Genomic DNA, 21,612 nt, shown 5'->3' on the forward strand with positions numbered 1-21,612 from the left:
TAAGTCATGTGTAATGGATGTTACTGCACAACCCCATATGTGACAATTCTGGACATACACAACACTGTGCAGAGTAAAATGTGCTTTGTTCACCTTAAGGATATTCCATGGCCACGTGTCATCCAGTTCCATCTGTGCCAAAAAATGATGAGCAAAGTCATGGAGTTGTAGCCTTTCTTGAGGCTTCATTTGATGCACATTCTGGATACTGTAAGGGCACTAGTGTAAAATGCATCACAAAATCTTTTTAACTGTTTCCCAGGACAGAGAGAATTCCCATGACACAGCTTGAGCACTGGTTGCAGAATCTGAAGCACGTGCTGCATGGCAGGCTATAGCTACAACAACTTTGTCAACAACTGCTGTGGGAATGAGTTGCCTCCCTCTCCCTCCTGCACCACCTTACTCATCTGTTTCTTCAAATTTCTTTATTATATTTTATAGCCCATTTATTAACATCAGGCTTCTTTGCAGTTGTTTCTGTTGATGATATTCCCACAATGCAGTGCTGCTATTGCTGGCATTCTGATAAAACAACTTTACCAGCAGTGCATGATCTTTCTTCTCAACAGTCATTACATTTCGTATGCAAAACTTAACCCTTTATACCAACAGTCACTTCACAATAGACGTCAACATGCATTGACCAGTGACAAACAGCATACTGACATTGAAACAGGGAACATTACACATGCATTCTGATTGCTTACAGCACCATATTTTCACTTAGTGGCAGAAAGTGGAACTTTTATCTTTTTCAGCATACTTCGCAAGTGCACTCATTAATGAACATACCTATGATGATGTCACCATCCTGCGATGTATATGGCCTGCACTGCATCACTCAGAACGCTTATGTTTAAATGTAACCACCTAGTATTTCCTATGCAGGTGGTAAGGGCAACACTTTAAGAGCTACTCGAGCATGTGCAGTCCTTCCCAAGTTTTTAATAGGGGATTGAAAAAGCATTGCTCCACCAATCATGAAATATCCCATTACCTAAATACATTTTAAAAGGGTGAGGGGGGCATTTCTTTAATTCTCTTGCTATGAGCTCCTGTAGCATACTGTAATCAACTATCATGACCAGGTAATATGAGAAGCTGCAGACAAAACAAATTCAAGCTCCAACATGCAGAAGGGACTACTGTAAGCTTCATGACTGGTAGAACAAAAGTCCCAACAATCCAGTTCTGCAAACACTTTGCATTATTGAAAAACTGGATCCTAACTAGCAGGGGCAGCAACCATGGCAAAATGTTCCACCATTTTCTAGATTTCCATTTGCATTACAGCAGAAACTTGATAACTTCTCTAAATGGAGTTTCTCTTCTTAATAACTCAACAATATTTTGTCTTTGCAATCCAAAAGGCTGGTTTTTTTTCCAACAGCTGACTTATCTTGAATCCAGACAGAGCTGGGAAACTAACTTTGATTGCAAAGTGGCACTCGAAAGTGGCAACAGAAATGACATGAGCCTTTTCTAAATCACTCAGAACAATTTGTTACTTCAGTAACCTACAATAAACTGTAGCTAGTTGCTGAATAAGTTGTTTTGTATGAACTCTGTATAATTGTAGAAGTAATTCATTATACCTAGCTGCCTTTCCTCTGGTGGCCAAATTTTATCTGGATTTTTCCACCAGAGTTTATTTTTAAGGTTTAGCCTACCACAAATAAGTTCCACATCATTATGTATTTTCATCCACAGAAGACATAGTGAAGACTTCACAGCATCAGAATATTTAAGAGCTTCAAGGAACCATGTAAAAGAAGACTTTGCGTATTGGCAACAATCATTAACTCCAGAATCTTTCTACTTCAATGGTCAACAAGAAAATGATATCAGACATAAGTAATACAGTACATAAAATTTTTTTTAAGTTACAGATAATATTTTATCAGCAGGCTGCTCTCCACCAGCAAAATATCTCCACTTAAAATGCTCTACATCTGAGAAATCTCATTCCTTAACGAGTACAACTTTGAAAGACATTCTCCAAATTATTAGGAATATGAAATTTCCCTCTTATTTAGCCTCAGTGATATACCTAGCTACATAATAAAAAAAGATTGGTAATGAGATAAAATTTGTGTGTGATACAATCAAATGTTCCATAAGTTAGTGTCCTGGGATCTGTCATCACACAGATTCATTTATTTATTATGACTGCATTTGGTTCTCTGACTGCTTTTGGTTCTCTGAAAATCACCAGATCTTGTGGAGCATGTATCTTCTGCAGTTGATATGCCTGTTACACATGGGCCACAATGTGAAAGCAACTCCTTATTAACAGCTCATCAGTTTGGCATTCATAAGAAAATAATTCAAACACTGAAGCTCTCTCTTCATTTAATGATCTGAAACAGTGTGAGTCAATCTAAAACATTATCCTTCTAGTCTTTTTATGAATACAACAATAGCCTTTGAACTAGTAAATTAATATCTGCTCTTACATAACTGGATATATATGGTACAAGATGTGTCTACAATCAGTTTCTCCAATCCTGTCTGTCAATTATAAGGCATCTGATGGAAATAACACCTGATGGAAGAACAACTCCTTCAAATAAATTATCCATCACCTCAGGAGTACCACAAGGCTCAATGCTACATTTAATACTCTACATTCTGTTAGTACTGATCTCCCTGGAAACCTACTATCAACAGTACTTGTGTTACTTGTTGATAATGCAGCCTTATTCTCACCTAACACTTCACAATGGCAGAAAAGAAATGAACTAGACAAAAGCAATGAAAGGCCCTTGTACTGGCTGAATGAAAACAACCTTTTGTTGAACATGAATAAAACAGTCAATATGAGCAGAACTACCTTGATCTTCTGCTCATCAAAGCACGATCTATCATATTTTGTACCTAGCATGACTAATTACAGGAATAAATGTATAGAATGTCAGTGCAGTCAACATAAATGTAAGACATCAAATTACTATTTTATATGCAATGTCTACATACCTTAACTTCATAACCACTGTCATTTGTTGAATGAAGTTCAATGATAACTGCTGCACCATACTGTGGCTTTAATAGCTCTGTGAACCCCATAGTTTGGAGAACATTCACAATGGTAACATCATGGGCAGAAAACATGAGAAATTTTGGAGACACAGTTCTTGAAGTGTTACTTTGTGACTTCATTTTTTCTATAATGTGTTTCACTAAAGGACCTGAAAAATTTAAAATTATTTTAGAATATCTTACAGAATTATTGCACAGCTGCTAACATAAGTCAGAGAAGCAAAAGACAAACCTCCATTAAGACGTTTCATGGTCTGACTTTCAGAAAACAAAGCCAAACTTTTGGCAGCCAGTGTCCTTAATTTATCTGGATAATAACCAGCAGTCCAAGCAGGAAGCTGCAGTTAATGTTTTTCCTGTAAAAGTTAAAAAACTGACAAGCAACACACTAAGCATTTCATCCTGGGAGAATGCTACAAAAACAGTGTACTATCAGTGCCATATAATATTATTCTTAGAAAGTCATAGAAGTGGCTATGAGTGGTAATTTAAAAGTAGTAAATCACTAGCCAGTGGAAATTTAAGAGCAAAAAATTATTCAGGTTTCAAATAATGGAAGGAGTATAGATAACATCTACAGTATAGTTGAGGAATTGAGTGACCAATAGCCATATTCCCAAATTAATGATGGGAATCTCTGGTGGTGAAGTACAGAAGACTTGCGCTATTCACAGGAGAACTTCTCACTGTGTGCTTTATAGGGTAGCTTTGTAGCATATCGGATGAAGCCTGCGAGTCCAAGCAGTTACTGCAAAGCCCACATTGACAAACAGGACTGCATTGTGGTATGATTTTTCAACATCCAGTCACTTGAAGTTAGTTATAACTGGCAGTGTTGACATTGGCAGTTTCATGCACAATTTTAGCCAACTTTTGAGAGAATGTATCTATGTGTGCTGATAAGTTTCTTCTATCATCAAAGAATACTCCTAAACATCTGTAAACAGTGTTATGTATACTTCAACTGTAGCCTAGTTTACAAGTTGGATTCCAGTTTAAGGAAATTTTGCCCCTTAGGCAGTGTATATGTAGTTTTATCTGCAGTCATTGGTAATGTCATATCCCTGCAACAACACTGCTTCTTTGTATGTGCAGGGTTTAATTTTCTTCAAGCTTCTGTTTACAGCCCCAGAGACCACTTTCAAGCTATCATCAGCATAAGCCAGAATTCAATCTGCTTAATCAGTGCCATCATACAATTCTAGCAGTGTCTCAGTTATCAAGGTCTAGAAAATCTGTCTACATCATTGAGCCCTATAGCCAGCTCTTGGCAATCTTTTTTATTACCTTGTGCTGTCAAGTAAGCCATTTGCTGTACAACCTCACAGAATTCCATGAAAGTTAAATGAAATGGCTCCTCACAAGACATACAGGATTATCATCACAGCACCTTCCTTTACTGATTTTTCTGGAGTTCCCTATCCAGCAAGAAAAACTCTGCTACTCACTTTTTTTGACCTGTCACTAACCTGTGTAGAACATGAGCATATGTAATGCCCATGCTGATAAAAAGATAAAGGAACTTTCTATATAATTTCATTATTTTTCATATTGAGCCAACATAGCTTCACAGCATATCAAAACAATCCATTTCTATCATATTCAAGTTACATTCTACAGTTCATTGCATTTTCTTAATTTTTCTCCAGTATTGCTGTCTATTTTTTCCTGTCTCTAGCATTTATATAGTGTTACATGTGGTTAGTATACACACTTCCCTTTCCTTGCACCACTTATTGGAAAGCACCATATTAGTTGACATCAAATATCTCCTCATTTCAGTTTTTTCTGAAGTTTTGCTTATTGTGCCTGTTACTGTGAACAGTACCACATTTTTTGTTCCATGGTTGCAAAGCCAGGAAAACAAGTGTGGCTTTAATACATATTGTTACTGTAAAGGGTGTGTGCATGTTCCATAAATGTTGCCACTTGACATAGCCAGTCTGACTGTCACACCACATACATTTTGTTTAGATCAACTGTATTCCATTTTGATGGAATAAATTGTTTGAAAGATATAAACACTCTTTGAACAACAACAGGCTTTTGTAAATGCAGAATTTCTGCTACAGATTGAATTCACTAAGGGATACTGTACAAACATTACCAATACTGTTCCCAATTTTAAAATGGCAGAGGTGTCACTGAAATCTAGCATTCTAAAAAGTAAAAGAAAGTGTTGTCTGTACATAACTTCACTGAAAACTGGATTGCTCATAAAAACTTCTCTGGATTGATATCTGCTAATTTTTAGCTGCTTTGTGGGAGGCATGAGAAAATAAACAGATATGAAACAATACATTTCTTCACATCATGTATCTATCCCCTTTGGTAATCATGAATGCAGTGATTCTAAAGCAGTTTCCTTGAATAAATAAAACTGACTGCCTCATCACCATAAATGTCATCATATCTACTGTGAAGAATAACAAGAAGTCTAACAGAGTGCTTGGATCATTCCCTGGTTGACACTTGTGTCCAGATGGTGAATCATCAAAACTGTGATTAACTGGATGAAAATCATTTTCTTCCCTGTCAAATTTGTGACGAAACTGTAATTTCTTTCTAAGCATTTCACTATCACTTTCAGAGTCTTTGAATTCACATGAACTATCAATTACATCTCTTGTTGAAACATAGGACTGTGGTTTACACCTGTTAACATTGATAGCTTAGGACTGTTGCTTTCAGAATATGAGTAGTAGTTATCACTTACATCAACATTGAATAATTCATCTCCACCGTCATTCCTCAGTGAATCTATGAAACCTTTCTCATTTTCTTTGTAGAACAGATGTTGACAAATCCTTTTTTTACCAAATCCTGATGAATATTAAAACACGAAATGAAACTAAATGCAGAAAAATGAGATCACAACAGACAAATTACTGGAAGACAACTCAGTGACCAGAACTGTAAAAAGCTAATGAGGTGTGGAACAGAAAATCTGCTGTACATTTAAACTTACCAACAGCACACTGGTACCAGAGTTGTGGCATATCTATACTTGTGATTAGCACTCAGGGATCAGCATGGATGCACAAGCTAAGCCATCAACTGTGCTGAATGAGAACCCAGAGGCCACACTTAAACTCATCAATAGCACCTGGGGAGCAGTGGGGCATAACAAGTTAACTTGTCAATAGCAGTCAAAGGGTTAACCAATCAGCAAGAACTTCACGTGGCTGACTCCATAAATCATATTTAAATTGCCCATTTAGAAAATGCTCCAGCATTTCTTCTTAGTTCCTCAAGTCTTTGTTCTATGTACCTGCTTACGGTGGTGGTATGTATTTTGTCTTGTGTACCTCTGATCCTTCCCAGTACATGCTGATGGCTCAGGGTGGAAGAAACTATTTTGCAATGTGCACTCCATGCAATTTTATCCATAGTGCAATGGAAGTGAGATCATGGTTGTAATTTAATAACTCATGAGAGTAATTGGTTCCAACCACATGTGTAATGTTTATCACCTTAAAATATGATCACATTAAAACTGATGTGTTCACTACATCTCTCCATACAATATTTTTATTATGCAATCAAATCATCTGCACCCATCTATTATTCTGAACTTCTCAGTCTCCAACTACTGGTACCTTACTCTAAACACACCTCCATAAGTTTTCCAATCTTGTGTCATTTTATTCCTGCCTTAGAATACCATTGCTCAACTAGATCCACTCCATATTCAGTGAACCCCCTTGTCAACCCATTGTAACATGCAGCCCTTCATCTTACTCACTTCTTCCATCAACCAAATCTATCAAAACTCCCTCCAAATGTTTGAAAAAACTACAAGCTAAATAAATCCAGAACACTGGTGTCAACCTATCCACTATTAACAATGATTCCACAGAAGGTTTTTTCCTATTCCAAAGGTCTAAATTCAGTCATGCTGGGTTCGTCAAACATCTATCCCCCTTTGCAGGATCCGTATAGTGGAAACACTTTCCTTCCATCAACCTCACTGAGCAAAATCAAGTGAAATCTAACTCTGAACCTTACCTTTCTGTAATACCTCTGTCCAAGCATTACCTTCTTCCAATCTCACCCAACCAGCTCTGATTACCTTCCAGGAATTCCTTACCTCCAACTTGGTCTCAACTTCATTTCCCGGGTCTCTTCTTGAGAACATAAACCTCTTAGTGGAGGAAAGAACAGTTTCACAATTGTAAAAGAGATTCTGATTTGATTATCAGCCATGCAGACAAAGGTTCTGCCACTATCATGAAGAACTACACGGATTACCTGACAGAAGGTATTGGTCAACTGTCTGACGCTCTCACCTAAAGGCCCAACAACAGTTGTCCCATCATAGAAGTTCATCATAAACTCTAATACCAACTCAAATTCCTCAACTAATTCCAGAAACTCCACCTGAGATCATCTCCCTCCTCATCTAAGATATCTCCATGCACAGTCACTTTTTATGTACTTCCTAATATTCATAAATCTAACAATCTTACATTTTTCCATGATAATTACTGTGCACCCATAAAAGTAATCTTTGCTCTAGTTGCCCAACACATCCAATCCACTGACCACAGCTTAATTTTCTATATCAAGGATACAAATCACTTCCTTCATCACTTCTCCAATCCTCACTCTGTTATGACCTGGATTCTTGCTTAACACAATTGACATCATCTGCCTACACATCAATGTCCCTCATGCCCATTACATTATCACCACCAAGCAACATCTGGTGAGCTAATATCTGATGGTCTAATATCTCTGGCAGATGTACGTCCATGAAGCTCTTGATAAGTTAAGTGATTAATATTGAAATAAGAGGTAATTTAGTTAATATTACATTTTAGACTAGTGCATTTACTTCTTTGCTAGGCTATCTATTGAATGTTTCACTTTTCTGAGCATATTTAGATCAAAAAGAAAATATTTCATAAAAACTGATAGTCTTTCATTTTGTTTACATTTTAGGTATACATTTTGTGCGAGTGTAGACCTACCTACCTACCTACCTACCTACCTACCTACCTACCTACCTACCCACCCACCCACCCTTCCTTCCTTTATTTATTTATTTATTTATTTATTTATTTATTTATTTACTAGACTGAGCAGTTCAAAGTTGAATTAATTCATGTTGATCATATAGAGTATAGGTAGTTAGTTAATACTTTCGAAAGTAAGTTTAAATGTTTATTTACATTAGCATTTAGTTATGTATTACTACAGGCTACAGAACTTCAGTGCTCTTGTGCCAAGTTATTCTCTGATTTTGTGCAAATTTTGTATAAATTTTTCTATCAAACCATGTGTGACTAATGAGGCAGTTGCCTTAGAAATCTGAAGGGGGGAGGGGGGATGTTCTGTCCAGACTGTAGGTTATGGTTTCATTGGGGCGAATGTAGCTGTGAGGAAACAGGGTATATAATGAGGCCCTTCCATGGTAATGTAGGTTACGTAGAAAGGACAGAAAAATTGCTGAACAGGAGGCAAAAATTTGTACCCTTATGGCTGAATTATCAAATTTGAATTTGGAATTATGTAGCCTATGGGGGGAAAAAAGATATTGCGTGCTGGGAAAAGGTAGCAATCAAAAGGCGAAAAAGGGGAACTGCTGAAAAAACTATAGAAATTAAGTTAGTAAACCAGTTTGGCATGCTATCTGAAGTAGTGGAGGAAGGGCCTCATCCAGATGTAGTTTAATGTAGGCTGAAGCAGAATATTAGCTTAAAGAAAAATGACAGGTCGGCAACAAATCAGAATAGGAAAAGAAGAATTCTGCTTCTAGGTAGCAGTCATGGGAGGGGTTTAGGCCAGCAGCTTCCAGAGAAATTAGGTGCAGGGTACCAGGTCACAAGTTTTGTGAAACCAAGTGCTAGCCTTAGCCAGGTGACAGTAAACTTAGGTCAACCTATGCAGGGACTTTGAAAAAGAAGATAAGGTAATTAGTTGGGGAAGCAGGAAACAGTCTGGCTATGAATCCAAGATATAGTATTAGGAGTGACCTGGACAAAATAGGAGCAGAAACTGGGTGCACAAATGTGGGGTTCGTGGAGGTCTTTCATGTCACGATTGGCTCTGGGTAAACACTGTTGTAAGACATGTTAAGACTGAGTTGAACAGGATGCTACAGTCACCAGCAAAATCTCACATAAGTGTTGTTCCAGTTGATGCTACTGGTAGGTGGGATACACTATACATGGCCTGCACCTAAATGGAAAGGGGAAAGATAAGTTAGCTTCACTGCTAGCAGGTACTGTAACGGGGGGGGGGGGGGGGGGGGGGGGGGGGGGGCAGTGTCACACAAGGAGTTATCCCTGTGGTTAATGGGACCAGGAAAACCGCTTTTTTGGGTTAAAGCCAAAGTCCAGACAGACAAGGACCGAGAAAAAATAATAGAAGAAGTTCCACGTACACTAAACAGAGATAAAGCTAAGGGCAGTATCAATTTACTTCCTCAAAATATCAGTGGAATAAAAAATAAAGTAAATAAGTTGTTAGTATGTTTACATGACCTCAAACATAAGAATGAGATTGATATACTTTGTCTGCCTTCACACCACATAACTGTGGCAATGGAAAGTGTCAGTATAAATGGGTATAATTTACCATCTTACACTTGCAGATTTAGCGTGGATAAAGGATGAGTTGCCATTTACACAAAATGAGGGCACAAGTACAAAAATGTAGAAGTAAGCAAATTTTGTGTCAATCAGCACTTTGAAGTTTGTGCATGTGAACTACAGGTAGACAATGTAGCGTTGATATTAGCACCAGTGTACAGGTCCCCATTAGGAGATAAGGAACTATTCATAAAAAGGTTTGACTCCCTATTATGCTGTCTGTCAGACAAAAGGAAGAAGTTATTAATTTTTGGTGATTTCAGTGTAAACTTTCTAAACATTTCTGATAGCAAAAGTGAACTGGTAGTGTTATTAATGACATATAACTTAGAATCAGTGATCAACTTTCCTTCATGTATAGATCAAGACAGTAGCACTCTAATAGATAATGTATTTGTACAGCAAGAGGATGTAAAACTAACACATGCCTTCCATGTGGTAAATGGATTATCAGACCGTGATGCACAACTAATTAACTTTCAAAACCTGGCAGGGCGTATAATTCAGAAACCACCAAGTAAAGGTGAAAGTCTGGTCAAGCCGGTATCTATAGGGCACTTCAGAGAGTTATTAAGAAATGTTAATTGGGGAGATGTATATAATGAGCCAAATACTAATGATAAATACAACATATTTCTTTATAAATTTATATCACTTTTTGAACACTGTTGTCCCAAAAAAAACTACTAAATATAACATCAAATAGTTTTCAAAGAAACCTTGGATTACTACAGGTACTAAAGTGTCTTCAGAAAGAAAAAGAAAATTGTATGAGACAGCAATAATTAGTAAAGACCCAGAAGTAATTTTACACTATAAAAATTATTGTAACATACTTAGAAAAGTTGTCAGAAAATAAAAAAATGTGTATATTAGAGATGAAATTAACAACACAGGCAATAAAATCAAATCAATATGGAATGTTATACTTATATGGATACAGTGTCAGTTCTTTCGGACATGTCTGAAAGAACAAACACCATTGATGACCTGCAGCCATCTAGAACAAAATTGGAATTATATTAATACCTTCAGCTGTTGATGGGCGTTGATATATACAACAAGTACAGGTGAAAATGTGTGCCCCGACGGGGACTCTAACTCGGGATCTCCTGCTTACATGGCAGACTCTCTATCCATCTGAGCCACCGAGGACACAGAGGATAGCGCAACTGCAGGGACTATATTGCGCATGCCTCCCGCCTCTGACAATACTGGCCATGACCTCCTTCTTCTGTGCAGATGCACACATATTCCCTGAACTCTTACGGGACTTGGTAAGAATGTCTTCCACAAGTAATGAGTGTGTTGAGATGGGACACTGAGAATGTAGTGTGTGGACATACAAGGTGAGAATGTGGGTCTCACGGGAGGCATGAGCAAGATAGTCCCTGCAGTCGTGCTATCCTCTGTGTCCTTGGTGGCTCAGATGGATAGAGCGTCTGCCATGTAAGCAGGAGATCCCGGGTTTGTGTCCCTTTTGGGGCACACATTTTCACCTGTACCCATTAATATGTATCAATGTCCATCAACAGCTGAAGGTATTAATATAATTCCAATATGGAATGTTGTTAGAAGAGAGACAGGAAAGTGACCACTGGAGTATGTAGTGTTACTATTCAAGAGAATGAGACCATATTAACCAACAGTACACAAGTATCTAATGTATTTAGCAACCATTTCTTAAGTGTAGGTGAAAAAATTGGTGAGAATAGTTCAAAAGAAAAAGCCAAGCAGTACATGGAAGAGTCAGTTTTGAGAAATCCTTGTCCGATTAATTTTCATCTAATACGCTCTTGTGAAATAAGGAAAATCATTAATTTGGAGCAGTTACAGTTCATGTCCAGAGTTACATCCGTAATACATCACTAACACAAGGTATTTTCCCAGACAGGTTAAAATATGCCATTGTCAAACTTCCCTACAAAAATAGAGGGCACCACCGATGTCAATAATTACCAGCCAGTATCCTTGCCTACAGAATTTCCAAAATTGTCGAGAAAGTAATGTACACAAGAGTGGTCAGCCATCTCAACAGTAATGGGATACTTAGTAAATCACAATTTGTATTTCAAAAATGCTATTCTACTGAAACAGCAATAAACAATTTCACTGCCCACATAACAGTCTTTAAGTAGTAAAATGTCATCAACAGGAATTTTCTGTGACTTATCCAATGCATTTTATTGTGTGAACCATGACATTATGTTAAAGAAATTACAATTCTATAGCATAAATGGAACAGCATATGAGTGGTTTAAGTCATATCTACAAAACAGGAAGCAAAAAGTTCCTTTATATGGATTAAATGACTTAAGGAGGGTTTGACCATGGGTCCCCTTCTGTTCTTGACGTATGTGAATTACCTCCTTTCTTCTCTGAAACAAAGAGCTAAATTGACACTGTTTGTTGATGATACAAGCATAATTATTAATCCAGTAAAAAAACTCCAATAGAAAATGATACAAACAATGTCTTTGGTTTTCTGCGAATGGGCTTGCTCTGAACTTTGAAAAAACACAGTACATCCTATTTTCTACTGCAAGGAGTACAGTTTCTTCAATAAATATAACACATCATTAGAAGTCACTAGCCAAGGTAGAGCATACTAACTTTTTGAGTGTACACATAGATGAGAATCTTAAATGGAAAATTCATATTTTGGATCTCCTAAAGTGACTAGGTGCAGCAACTTTTGTAATCACAATAATTGCTAATTTTGAGGATATAGAAATTATCAAGCTAACATAATATGCAAGCTTTCACTCCCTGACATAATATGGAATAATATTTTGGGGTAACTCAACACTTAGGGAAAAAAGTATTCACTGCTCAAAAAAAGTGTTTGGAATAATGTGTGGGGCTCATAGTCACACATCTTGTCGGCATCTGTTTTAAAGGTTAGGAATTGTTAAAACAGACTCACAGTACATTTACTCAGTAATGAAATTTGTTTTCAAGAACATGGACCAGTTTAAAAACAACAGTGACAATTGTACCAGAAGAAAGAAAGACTTATACTATCCCCTATGTAACCTATCTTTGGCAGAGAAAGGGGTAAAATATGCTACTGTAAAACTTTTTGATAAATTACCAGGTGAAATAAAATGTCTGACAGACAGCAGTAATAGTTTCAAAAATAAATTGAAATCATATAGGTATAATAGATGCATTTGGTTCCATTTAAGGGAATTGGCTAGTTAAAAAAAATTTTAAGCTTTTTCCTTTTTTACACTACTAGCCATTAAAATTGCTACACCACGAACATGATGTGCTACAGACAGAAAATTTAACTGACAGGAAGAAGATGCTGCTATATGCAAATGATTAGCTTTTCAGAGCATTCACACAAGGCTGGTGCTGGTGGCGACACCTACAATGTGCTGACATGAGGAAAGTTTCCAACCAATTTCTCATACACAAACAGCAGCTGACCGGCGTCACCTGGTGAAACATTGTTGTGATGCCTCATGTAAGGAGGAGAAATGTGTACCATCACGTTTCCGACCTTGATAAAGGTCGCACTGTTGCCTATCGCGATTACAGTTTATCATATCGCGGCACTGCTGCTTGTGTTGGTTGAGATCCAATGGCTGTTAGCAGAATATGGAATCTGTGGGTTCAGGAAGGTAATATCTCGCGAAGAGACCATGAGGATAAAATCAGAGAGATTAGAGCCCACACAGAGGCATACCGACAATCCTTCTTTCCACGAACAATACGAGACTGGAATAGACGGGAGAACCGACCCTCCGCCACACACCGTCAGGTGGCTTGCGGAGTATGGATGTAGATGTAGATGTAGATGTAGATGTAGATACGGAACGCCGTGCTGGATCCCAACGGCCTTGTATCACTAGCAGTCGAGAAGACAGGCATCTTATCTGCATGGCTGTAACAGATCATGCAGCCATGTCTCAATCCCTGAGTCAACATACGGGGACGTTTGAAAGACAACAACCATCTGCATGAACAGTTCAGCAATGTTTGCGGCAGCATGGACTATCAGCTCAGAGACCATGGCTGTGGTTACCCTTGACACTGCATCACAGACAGGAGCACCTGCGATAGTGTACTCCATGATGAACCAGGGTGCACGAATGGCAAAATGTCATTTTTTCGGATGAATGCAGGTTCTGTTTACAGCATCATGATAGTCGCATCTGTGTTTGGCGACATCATGGTGAATGCACATTGGAAGCACGTATTCATCATTGCCATACTGGCGTATCACCCAGAGTGATGGTATGGGGTGACAATGGTTACACGTCTCTGTCACCTCTTGTTCGCATTGACGGCACTTTGAACAGTGAACGTTACATTTCAGATGTGTTATGACCTGTGGCTCTACCCTTCATTCGATCCCTGTGAAACCCTACATTTCAGCAGGATAATGCACAACCGCATGTTGCAGGTCCTGTATGGGCCTTTCTGGATACAGAAAATGTTCAACTGCTGCCCTGGCCAGCACATTCTCCAGATCTCTCACCAATTGAAAATGTCTGGTCAATGGTGGCCGAGCAACTGGCTCATCACAATATGGCAGTCACTACTCTTGATGAACTGTGGTATCGTGTTGAAGCTGCATGGGCAGCTGTACCTGTACCTCCATCCAAGATCTGTTTGACTCAATGCCCAGGCATATCAAGGCCATTATTACGGCCAGAGGTGGTTGTTCTGGGTACTGATTTCTCAGGATCTATGCACCCAAATTGTGTGAAAATGTAATCACATGTCAGTTGTAGTATAATATATTTGTCCAATGAATATCCGTTTATCATCTGCATTTCTTGGTGTAGCAATTTTAATGTCCAATAGTGCAAAAAGAACCTTTGATTCATGTGTGCATTTCTTATGCACTTGACACATTCCGCATCATAACAGTTTCTGTTAGACTGATCAATGGAACACCCAGCCAACCAACCAACCAACCAACATCTCTCCCCATATTCTGCCAACTACAAAGGCACCACCTCATTCTTTATACACTATGTTCTTGTGCACAACTTGTTTTCCTTTGAGAGGAAGATTTAAAACAAATCTGTGGCACAGCAATGGCCCCCACATAGTACTCTCACATGTCAGCCTGTTCATGGCCATCAACAGGAAATGTTCCTAATCTCGCAATTTTTTTTTCTGGGATGTAAAATAATCAAGATCTTGAAGTGCCCAAATCATTACTTAAAATGGGTTGTTTCCTAGGGACAGCACTCCATGGTTCTGACAGTCAGTTGACACATAAGAGCCTAAATGACATTAGTAGGATGAGAAAACTATAATGGAGAATGACATTTAACATGGGATGCTAGTTAAAAAGCAACAAACATGGTAGAAAGGTAAAATGAACAATTACAATGACATTCATTCTTTAACAGGCCATTTTATGAGAGTTTATAGATTCAACCTGTGTTCACCATCAAAAAATTAAATCTCCTTTATCAAGCTGCTACAATAAGTAAAGAGTAGAATACATTCTAGAGCCTGTGCTGTATCTGCTATAACCCTGTATAGCTCAGATGGCAAACACACATTAAAGTGTAAGGGGTTGGGTTAGAAAGCAAGGTGCCATCAGTGTTTTATTAGAGTGAGAGCAAAGAGGTGCGGGATCACTGCATAACAGATGATGACTGAAAAAGACAGAGCCTTATATATAGTCTAGTTCCCCAGAGAAATGAGCACTGTATGTGCAAGAGTGATAGAATGTTCCTACATATAGCAATGCTGAGATCATCCATAGGGACAGAACTGCTAGAAGGCCTGTTAGCAGAGTTGCAGCCATAGTAGCAGCAGCAGCTGCCTCATTTCCTGACCTGTGTCCAGGGACCCATGTAAGAGATACATTAGTGCCAGCATCAGTGAGTAAGTGAAGGCATTCATGGATCCACTGTACTAAAGGGAGGTATGTGTACATCACAGTGAGGCTCTGGAGAGCACCAAGGAATCAGGGCATATAACAGACTAAGAGATTCCATGTCCATGAATGTACAAGATGGTCTAATGGTTCAAATGGCTCTGAGCACTATGGGACTCAACTTCTGAGGTCATTAGTCCCCTAGAACTTAGAACTAGTTAAACCTAACTAACCTAAGGACATCACACACATCCATGCCCGAGGCAGGATTCGAACCTGCGACCGTAGCGGTCTCGCGGTTCCAGACTGCAGTGCCCAGAACCACAAGGCCACTTCGGCCGGCACAAGATGGTCTGATAAAGGGTAAACCATTCTGCAGTAAAAATTATGCACAGATCTAAAAGACAATATCTGAAAACTTCATTACCAACAACAAAAGAGCATCCCATACCATGATCATCCTTAGGGCCATCGGTGTAAATGAAGGTGGTCTCTCAGAACCACATACAAAGGTCCAGAAATATAAAACAAATTATTGTAGCCAGGGTAGTGTTCTTTAGTACTGAAGTAAGTTCAAGATGGGCACAGACCTCTGCATGGAGCCAAGGAGAGGAAAGAGACTGACCTCACAGAAACATAGCACATAATGCAAGATGGAGCTTTTGAAGGATATAAAAGTGAACTCTCAGAGGCAACAAGGGGGCAGAACTAGTGTCATATTGCCAGTCAAGGGAGTCATTAATGAGGGAAGCATAAGATGGATAGGTGGACACCAAGGAGAACTGGCAAGTATATTTGCAGAGGACATCATATCAGAATGACAGTGGTAATTTGGCAGCTCCTGGATAGAGGCTCATGACTGAACTGGTGGGGAACACACCAATAACCAAGTTGATTCTGCAGTGATGAATCACATTAAGGCTGCATAAAATGAATGGTCATGCAGATGAATGTAAGATTCATCCATAGTCCAGCTTTGATCAGACTAAGGATTGCTACAAATGAAGAACAGTTTGGTCCACTCCCCATGATATGCCTCTTGGAAACTGCACAACATTCAGAGATTGGACACAGAGAGATGCCAAACAGGACTCAAGAGAGCACCAACATAGTTTTGTCAGCTGTTAACCCTAACCATTTCATTTCATGGTTTCAATGAAAAGGGGTGCAGTGGTACCAAGATGTAAGTATGGTAAGAGAAATTCCTTTTGCCAACAAAAATTCTTACAGATAGTTTGTTTAGTGGAAAAGAACATAAGAAAGCTGTGTTCTGCAGAAGGAGAGATCCAAGTGTGATAATGAATGTGTCAAATTTGAAAGAAATGTGGATTCGATTATGTTGAAGGAAATAATATTAAGCTGATTCAGAATATCTGTCATTGGTGTGCATCCTTCCACAGGTCCTGAGAGGATCCTATGTAGGATGGTATGTCACAGAGCAGCCAGAAAATTGTTGAGAGCTTGGTGATAAGTTGTAGTATATATGCCCTTGTGAGAATAAATGATGGGTGAATGTAGATGTTGCAAAGAGAAAATGTAACACCAATGAAGGGATATACAAACAGCAACAACTTGCAATTACATGTTGTACAGAGTGATATGGCTATGGACATTCAATGGGATGAGCATCATTACACCACACAGAGCTGGACTGGCATCCTGAGAGGAAGACTGTAACATACTGGGGTAAAGTGTGGAAGATTGAAGCAGTCTTGAGGCTGTATTTTTGTTTCTCACAGGCAAATAACAGCTGGGGATTGTGAACATGGTAGAACTGCAGGTCTGTCCTATGCAACCTGATGTCATGTACATTACATAGAAGGATAGCCATATTTAAGGATGAGATATGGGAGTTGCATTAGGGATGATCACCTTGGTAGTTTCAAAGTATCTTGTTACATACACATTGGACTATCCTACTCCATTATTTCTTCTGAGGTAGGAGTTTCCTCCCCTGATCAGTCAGCTGTCTCTAATGTAGAGGATTGGCTGGCAATTCACACTGGTAAAGTGGAGTTTGTCAGAGCATTGTTTTTGCATGGTGTTGATGTTGGAGGAGAGTCTCCAAGTTGTGAAAGGGGAAGACCTTATCCCTTTATTTGTCTTCTTAGTTGCTTTGCATTTGATGGATGAGGAGCCAGACATTTGAAGACCAGAGGTAAGCAGCAAATATTCTCAGGACCATTCTCTCCATATGAGCTGCAAGGGACTTCTTGTGATATTGTGCAAATACATAGGTGGTAGATGAGGATGTTGCTTTAGTGTTCAGGGATTTTGTAAGTGTGGTGTTGATCATGGTGCAGTTACAATAGTGCTGTAATTGGCAGATAATTGTACATAAGGCTTTTGGATGACAATATTTCCTGGGCAACAGTAAGTGAAACCTTTCCCTCATCCAGATCTCCTGTATAGCCTGCTTATGAAGGAGGAAGTAGCATGTCCTATGTATTTAATGCAGTGGGGAGGGGATGTGCAATCTCCCTCAAGTGCAACTCTATAACAATTTATGTATTTGGCTGTATTTTTATAGGACATGTAAGTCTGTTGTAAGTGTTGACACTGGTAGCAATGCATCAGGTTTCATATACAGGGTGCGTCACCTAATGTTACCGCTGGATATATTTTGTAAACCACATCAAAAACTGATGAACCGATTCCACAGACCGAATGTGAGGAGATGGGCTACTGTAATTGTTTAATACAAACCATACAAAAATGCATGGAAGTATGTTTTTTAACACAAACCTGCATTTTTTACAATGGAACCCCGTTAGTTTTGTTAGCACATCTGAACATATAAACAAATAAGTAATCAGTGCCGTTTGTTGCATTGTAAAATGTTAATTACATCCGGAGATATTGTAACCTAAAGTTGACGCTTGAGTACCACTCCTCCGCTGTTCGATCGTGCGTATTGGAGAGCACCGAATTACGTAGGGATCCAAAGGGAACGGTGATGGACCTTAGGTACAGAAGAGACTGGAACTGTACATTACGTCCACATGCTAACACCTTTTTATTGGTCTTTTTCACTGACGCACATGTACATTACCATAGGACGTGGAGGACACATAAATTGGCCAGCCCATGCTCCTGATCTTACACCTCTGGACTTCTTTCTGTGGGGTACGTTAAAGGAGAATGTGTACCATGATGTGCCTACAACCCCAGAAGATATGAAACAACGTATTGTGGCAGCCTGCGGCGACATTACACCAGATGTACTGCGGTGTGTATGACATTCATTACGCCAGAGATTGCAATTGTGTGCAGCAAATGATGGCCACCACATTGAACATCTATTGGCCTGACATGTCGGGACACACTCTGTTCCACTCCGTAATTGAGAACGGAAACCACGCGTGTACGTGTACCTCACCCCTCATGGTAATGTACATGTGCGTCAGTGAAAAAGACCAATAAAAAGGTGTTAGCATGTGGATGCAATGTGCTGTTCCAGTCTCTTCTGTACCTAAGGTCCATCACCGTTCCCTTTGGATCCCTACGTAATTCGGTGCTCTCCGATACGCACGATCGAACAGCGGAGGAGTGGTACTCAAGCTTCAACTGTAGGTTACAATATCTCCGGATGTAATTAAAATTTTACAATGCAACAAACAGCACTGATTACGTATTTGTTTATATGTTCAGATATGCTAACAAAACTAATGGGGTTCCATTTAAAAAAACGTAGGTTTGTGTTAAAAAACATACTTCCGTGCATTTTTTTATGGTTTGTATTAACCAATTACACTAGCCCCTCTCCTCACGTTCAGTCTGTGGAATCGATTAATCAGTATCTGATGTGGTTTATGAACTATATCCAGCGGTAATGTTAAGTGACTCACCCTGTATAGCATCTTATGTTGATGGTATCACATCCTACTTCTATCTGTGTCGGAGTCCATACAACTGAATGTAAAGGAATAGGGTACAGGTAAGCTCTGAGTCAGTTTCTATCCTCTTCAAAACTTGGACAGCTTTTATGCCCTGATCAGAAAGATAACTACAGTTATCACTCATGATCATGCCATCAAGCAGCAGGGTGGTAACAAGTCCATATGTGTAATTCACTGTGCAATATGCTCTACACAGATGAGGTATCCACAGAGTAGCATCAACAATTTTTTGAGTGTGAAATGCACTGTCTTGATCAGTAGGGTTCCAATATGTAGCTGAGAGGATGACTTAAGAAGGTTTGCAGTTTCTTTCTTCCATGGACTAGAAAAGAAAGAGACAACAGCATGGAATTAATAACAGGACAGGCTTGCACTATGGAAAAAGAAGCACTACTGCAAGGGCTGAGGGCCCACGCTCACCATCGAGTATTCACAATAAGAGTAGTGAGCCCTCAGGGGAGAACCCTCTTGTCTGTTTCATCTTCATTGATGATATGTTCACGACGTGGACCCTGGGCCAAGACACACCATGCTCATACCTGCACAGTCTAAACACCAGCTCCCCTAGCCATTTCGCCTCATCAGTGCATCCAGAACAGCCACCGTCCATGTAATGGCTACCTACGATCAACAGCCCCTCCATTTTAATAGCTATCATCTCTTCCACATTAAAATGTCCTTAATACAGTCTAGTTATCAATTAACAATGCATCTATAGTGACAGTGCCAGAGTTGCTGGTCTTACTAAGGCCTTCACGGTCAAACAAGTTCTCAGATAGGAATTTGAATCCTCCTCCTCTGAAACGTGAGTAGAAGTTAACTATGTTATCACCTTGTAGGGTGTCTGGAAAGTTCCTAATAATTCAGTGAAAGCTTTCAGTTTTATACATTGGGGTGACAAAAGTCTTGGGATACCTCCTAATATTCTGCTGGATGTCCTTTTGCTTGGCGTAGTGCAGTAACTTGATGTGGCATGGACTCAACATGTCGTTGGAAGTCCCCTGCATAAATAGTGAGACATGCTGCCTCTATAGCCATCCACAAAGTGGAGTGTTGCTGGCGCAGGTGCATGAACTGATCCCTCAATTATGTCCCATAAATGTTCAATTGGAATCATGTCAAGTGATCTGGGTGGCCAAATCATTCACTCAAACTGTCCAGAATGTTCTTCAAACTGATTGCAAACAGCTATCGTCCAATGACATGGAACATTATCATCCATAAAAATTCCATTGATGTTTGGAAACAAGAAGTCTACAAATGACTGCAAATGGTCTTCAAGTTGCAGAACATAACCCTTTCTAGTCAATGATCAGTTCAGCTGGACCAGAGGACCCAGTCCATTCCATGTAAATGCAGAACACACCATTATGGAGCCACCACCAGGTTTCACAGTGCCTTGTTGACAACTAGGGTCTATGGCTTCATGGGGTCTACACCACACTCTGACCCTACCATCAGCTCTTACCAACTAAAATCAGGAACCAACTAAAATCAGGAACCAACTAAAATCAGGAACCAGCTGAAATCAGGAACCAGCTGAAATCAGGAACCATCTGAAATCAGGAACCATCTGACCAGGCCACAGTTTTACAGTCATCTAGCGTCCACCTAACATGGTCACAGACCCGGGAGAGGTGCTGCAAGTGTGCTGTAAACAAAGGCACTCACATCTGTCATCTGCTGCCACAGCCCATTAACAAAATTTTGCTGCGTGTCCTAATGGATATGTTTGTTGTACATTCCACATTGATTTCTGTATTATTTCCTTCAGTGTTGCTTGTCTGTTACCACTGACAACTCTATGCAAATGTCACTGCTCTTGGTCATTAACCGAAGGCCTCTGGCCACCACATTGTCTGTGGTGAGTGGTATTGTCTGAAATTTTGTATTCTCAGCACGCTCTTGACACTGTGGATCTTGAAAGTTTTGTGAAGTCACAATAGATTTATTTGGAAGCTTAATCTAAGTAAAATTTTTAAGATACTGCCTGTCTAATTCTTTGGCAAATTCACAAGCTGAATTCTGAATGGCTAGCTGCAGAGGGGCTACTTTGCTCATGTGTTCAGTCCAGACAAAGGCGCTTAGAGGTGAGCCAGTGAGAAAGTCATATCTACTTTGCTGGAAAAGAAACACTTATGTTCACAGGAACTTGTAGTAATTAACATCATTGAACATACTGCCAGAAGTGTGCTGTGATATGGACATAATTGCTCCAAGATAA

The 21,612-nt window shown here is 39.3% G+C and overlaps 1 protein-coding gene across 1 annotated transcript in view; it reads right to left on the minus strand.

The window, feature by feature from the left end:
- Window positions 1–21,612, minus strand: part of LOC126183941 (lysosomal acid phosphatase-like) — a 182,869-nt gene that overhangs the window by 11,498 nt on the left and 149,759 nt on the right. Inside the window, exons 5-6 of the mRNA XM_049926290.1 lie at window positions 3,275–3,380; window positions 2,980–3,191 (exon numbers count right to left, since the gene is read on the minus strand). Coding sequence (XP_049782247.1) covers window positions 2,980–3,191; window positions 3,275–3,380 — 318 coding nt within the window. The remainder of the gene's footprint in view (window positions 1–2,979; window positions 3,192–3,274; window positions 3,381–21,612) is intronic.

The sequence above is a fragment of the Schistocerca cancellata genome, chromosome 4, assembly GCF_023864275.1.
Source record: "Schistocerca cancellata isolate TAMUIC-IGC-003103 chromosome 4, iqSchCanc2.1, whole genome shotgun sequence".
Taxonomy (NCBI): Eukaryota; Metazoa; Arthropoda; class Insecta; order Orthoptera; family Acrididae; genus Schistocerca; species Schistocerca cancellata.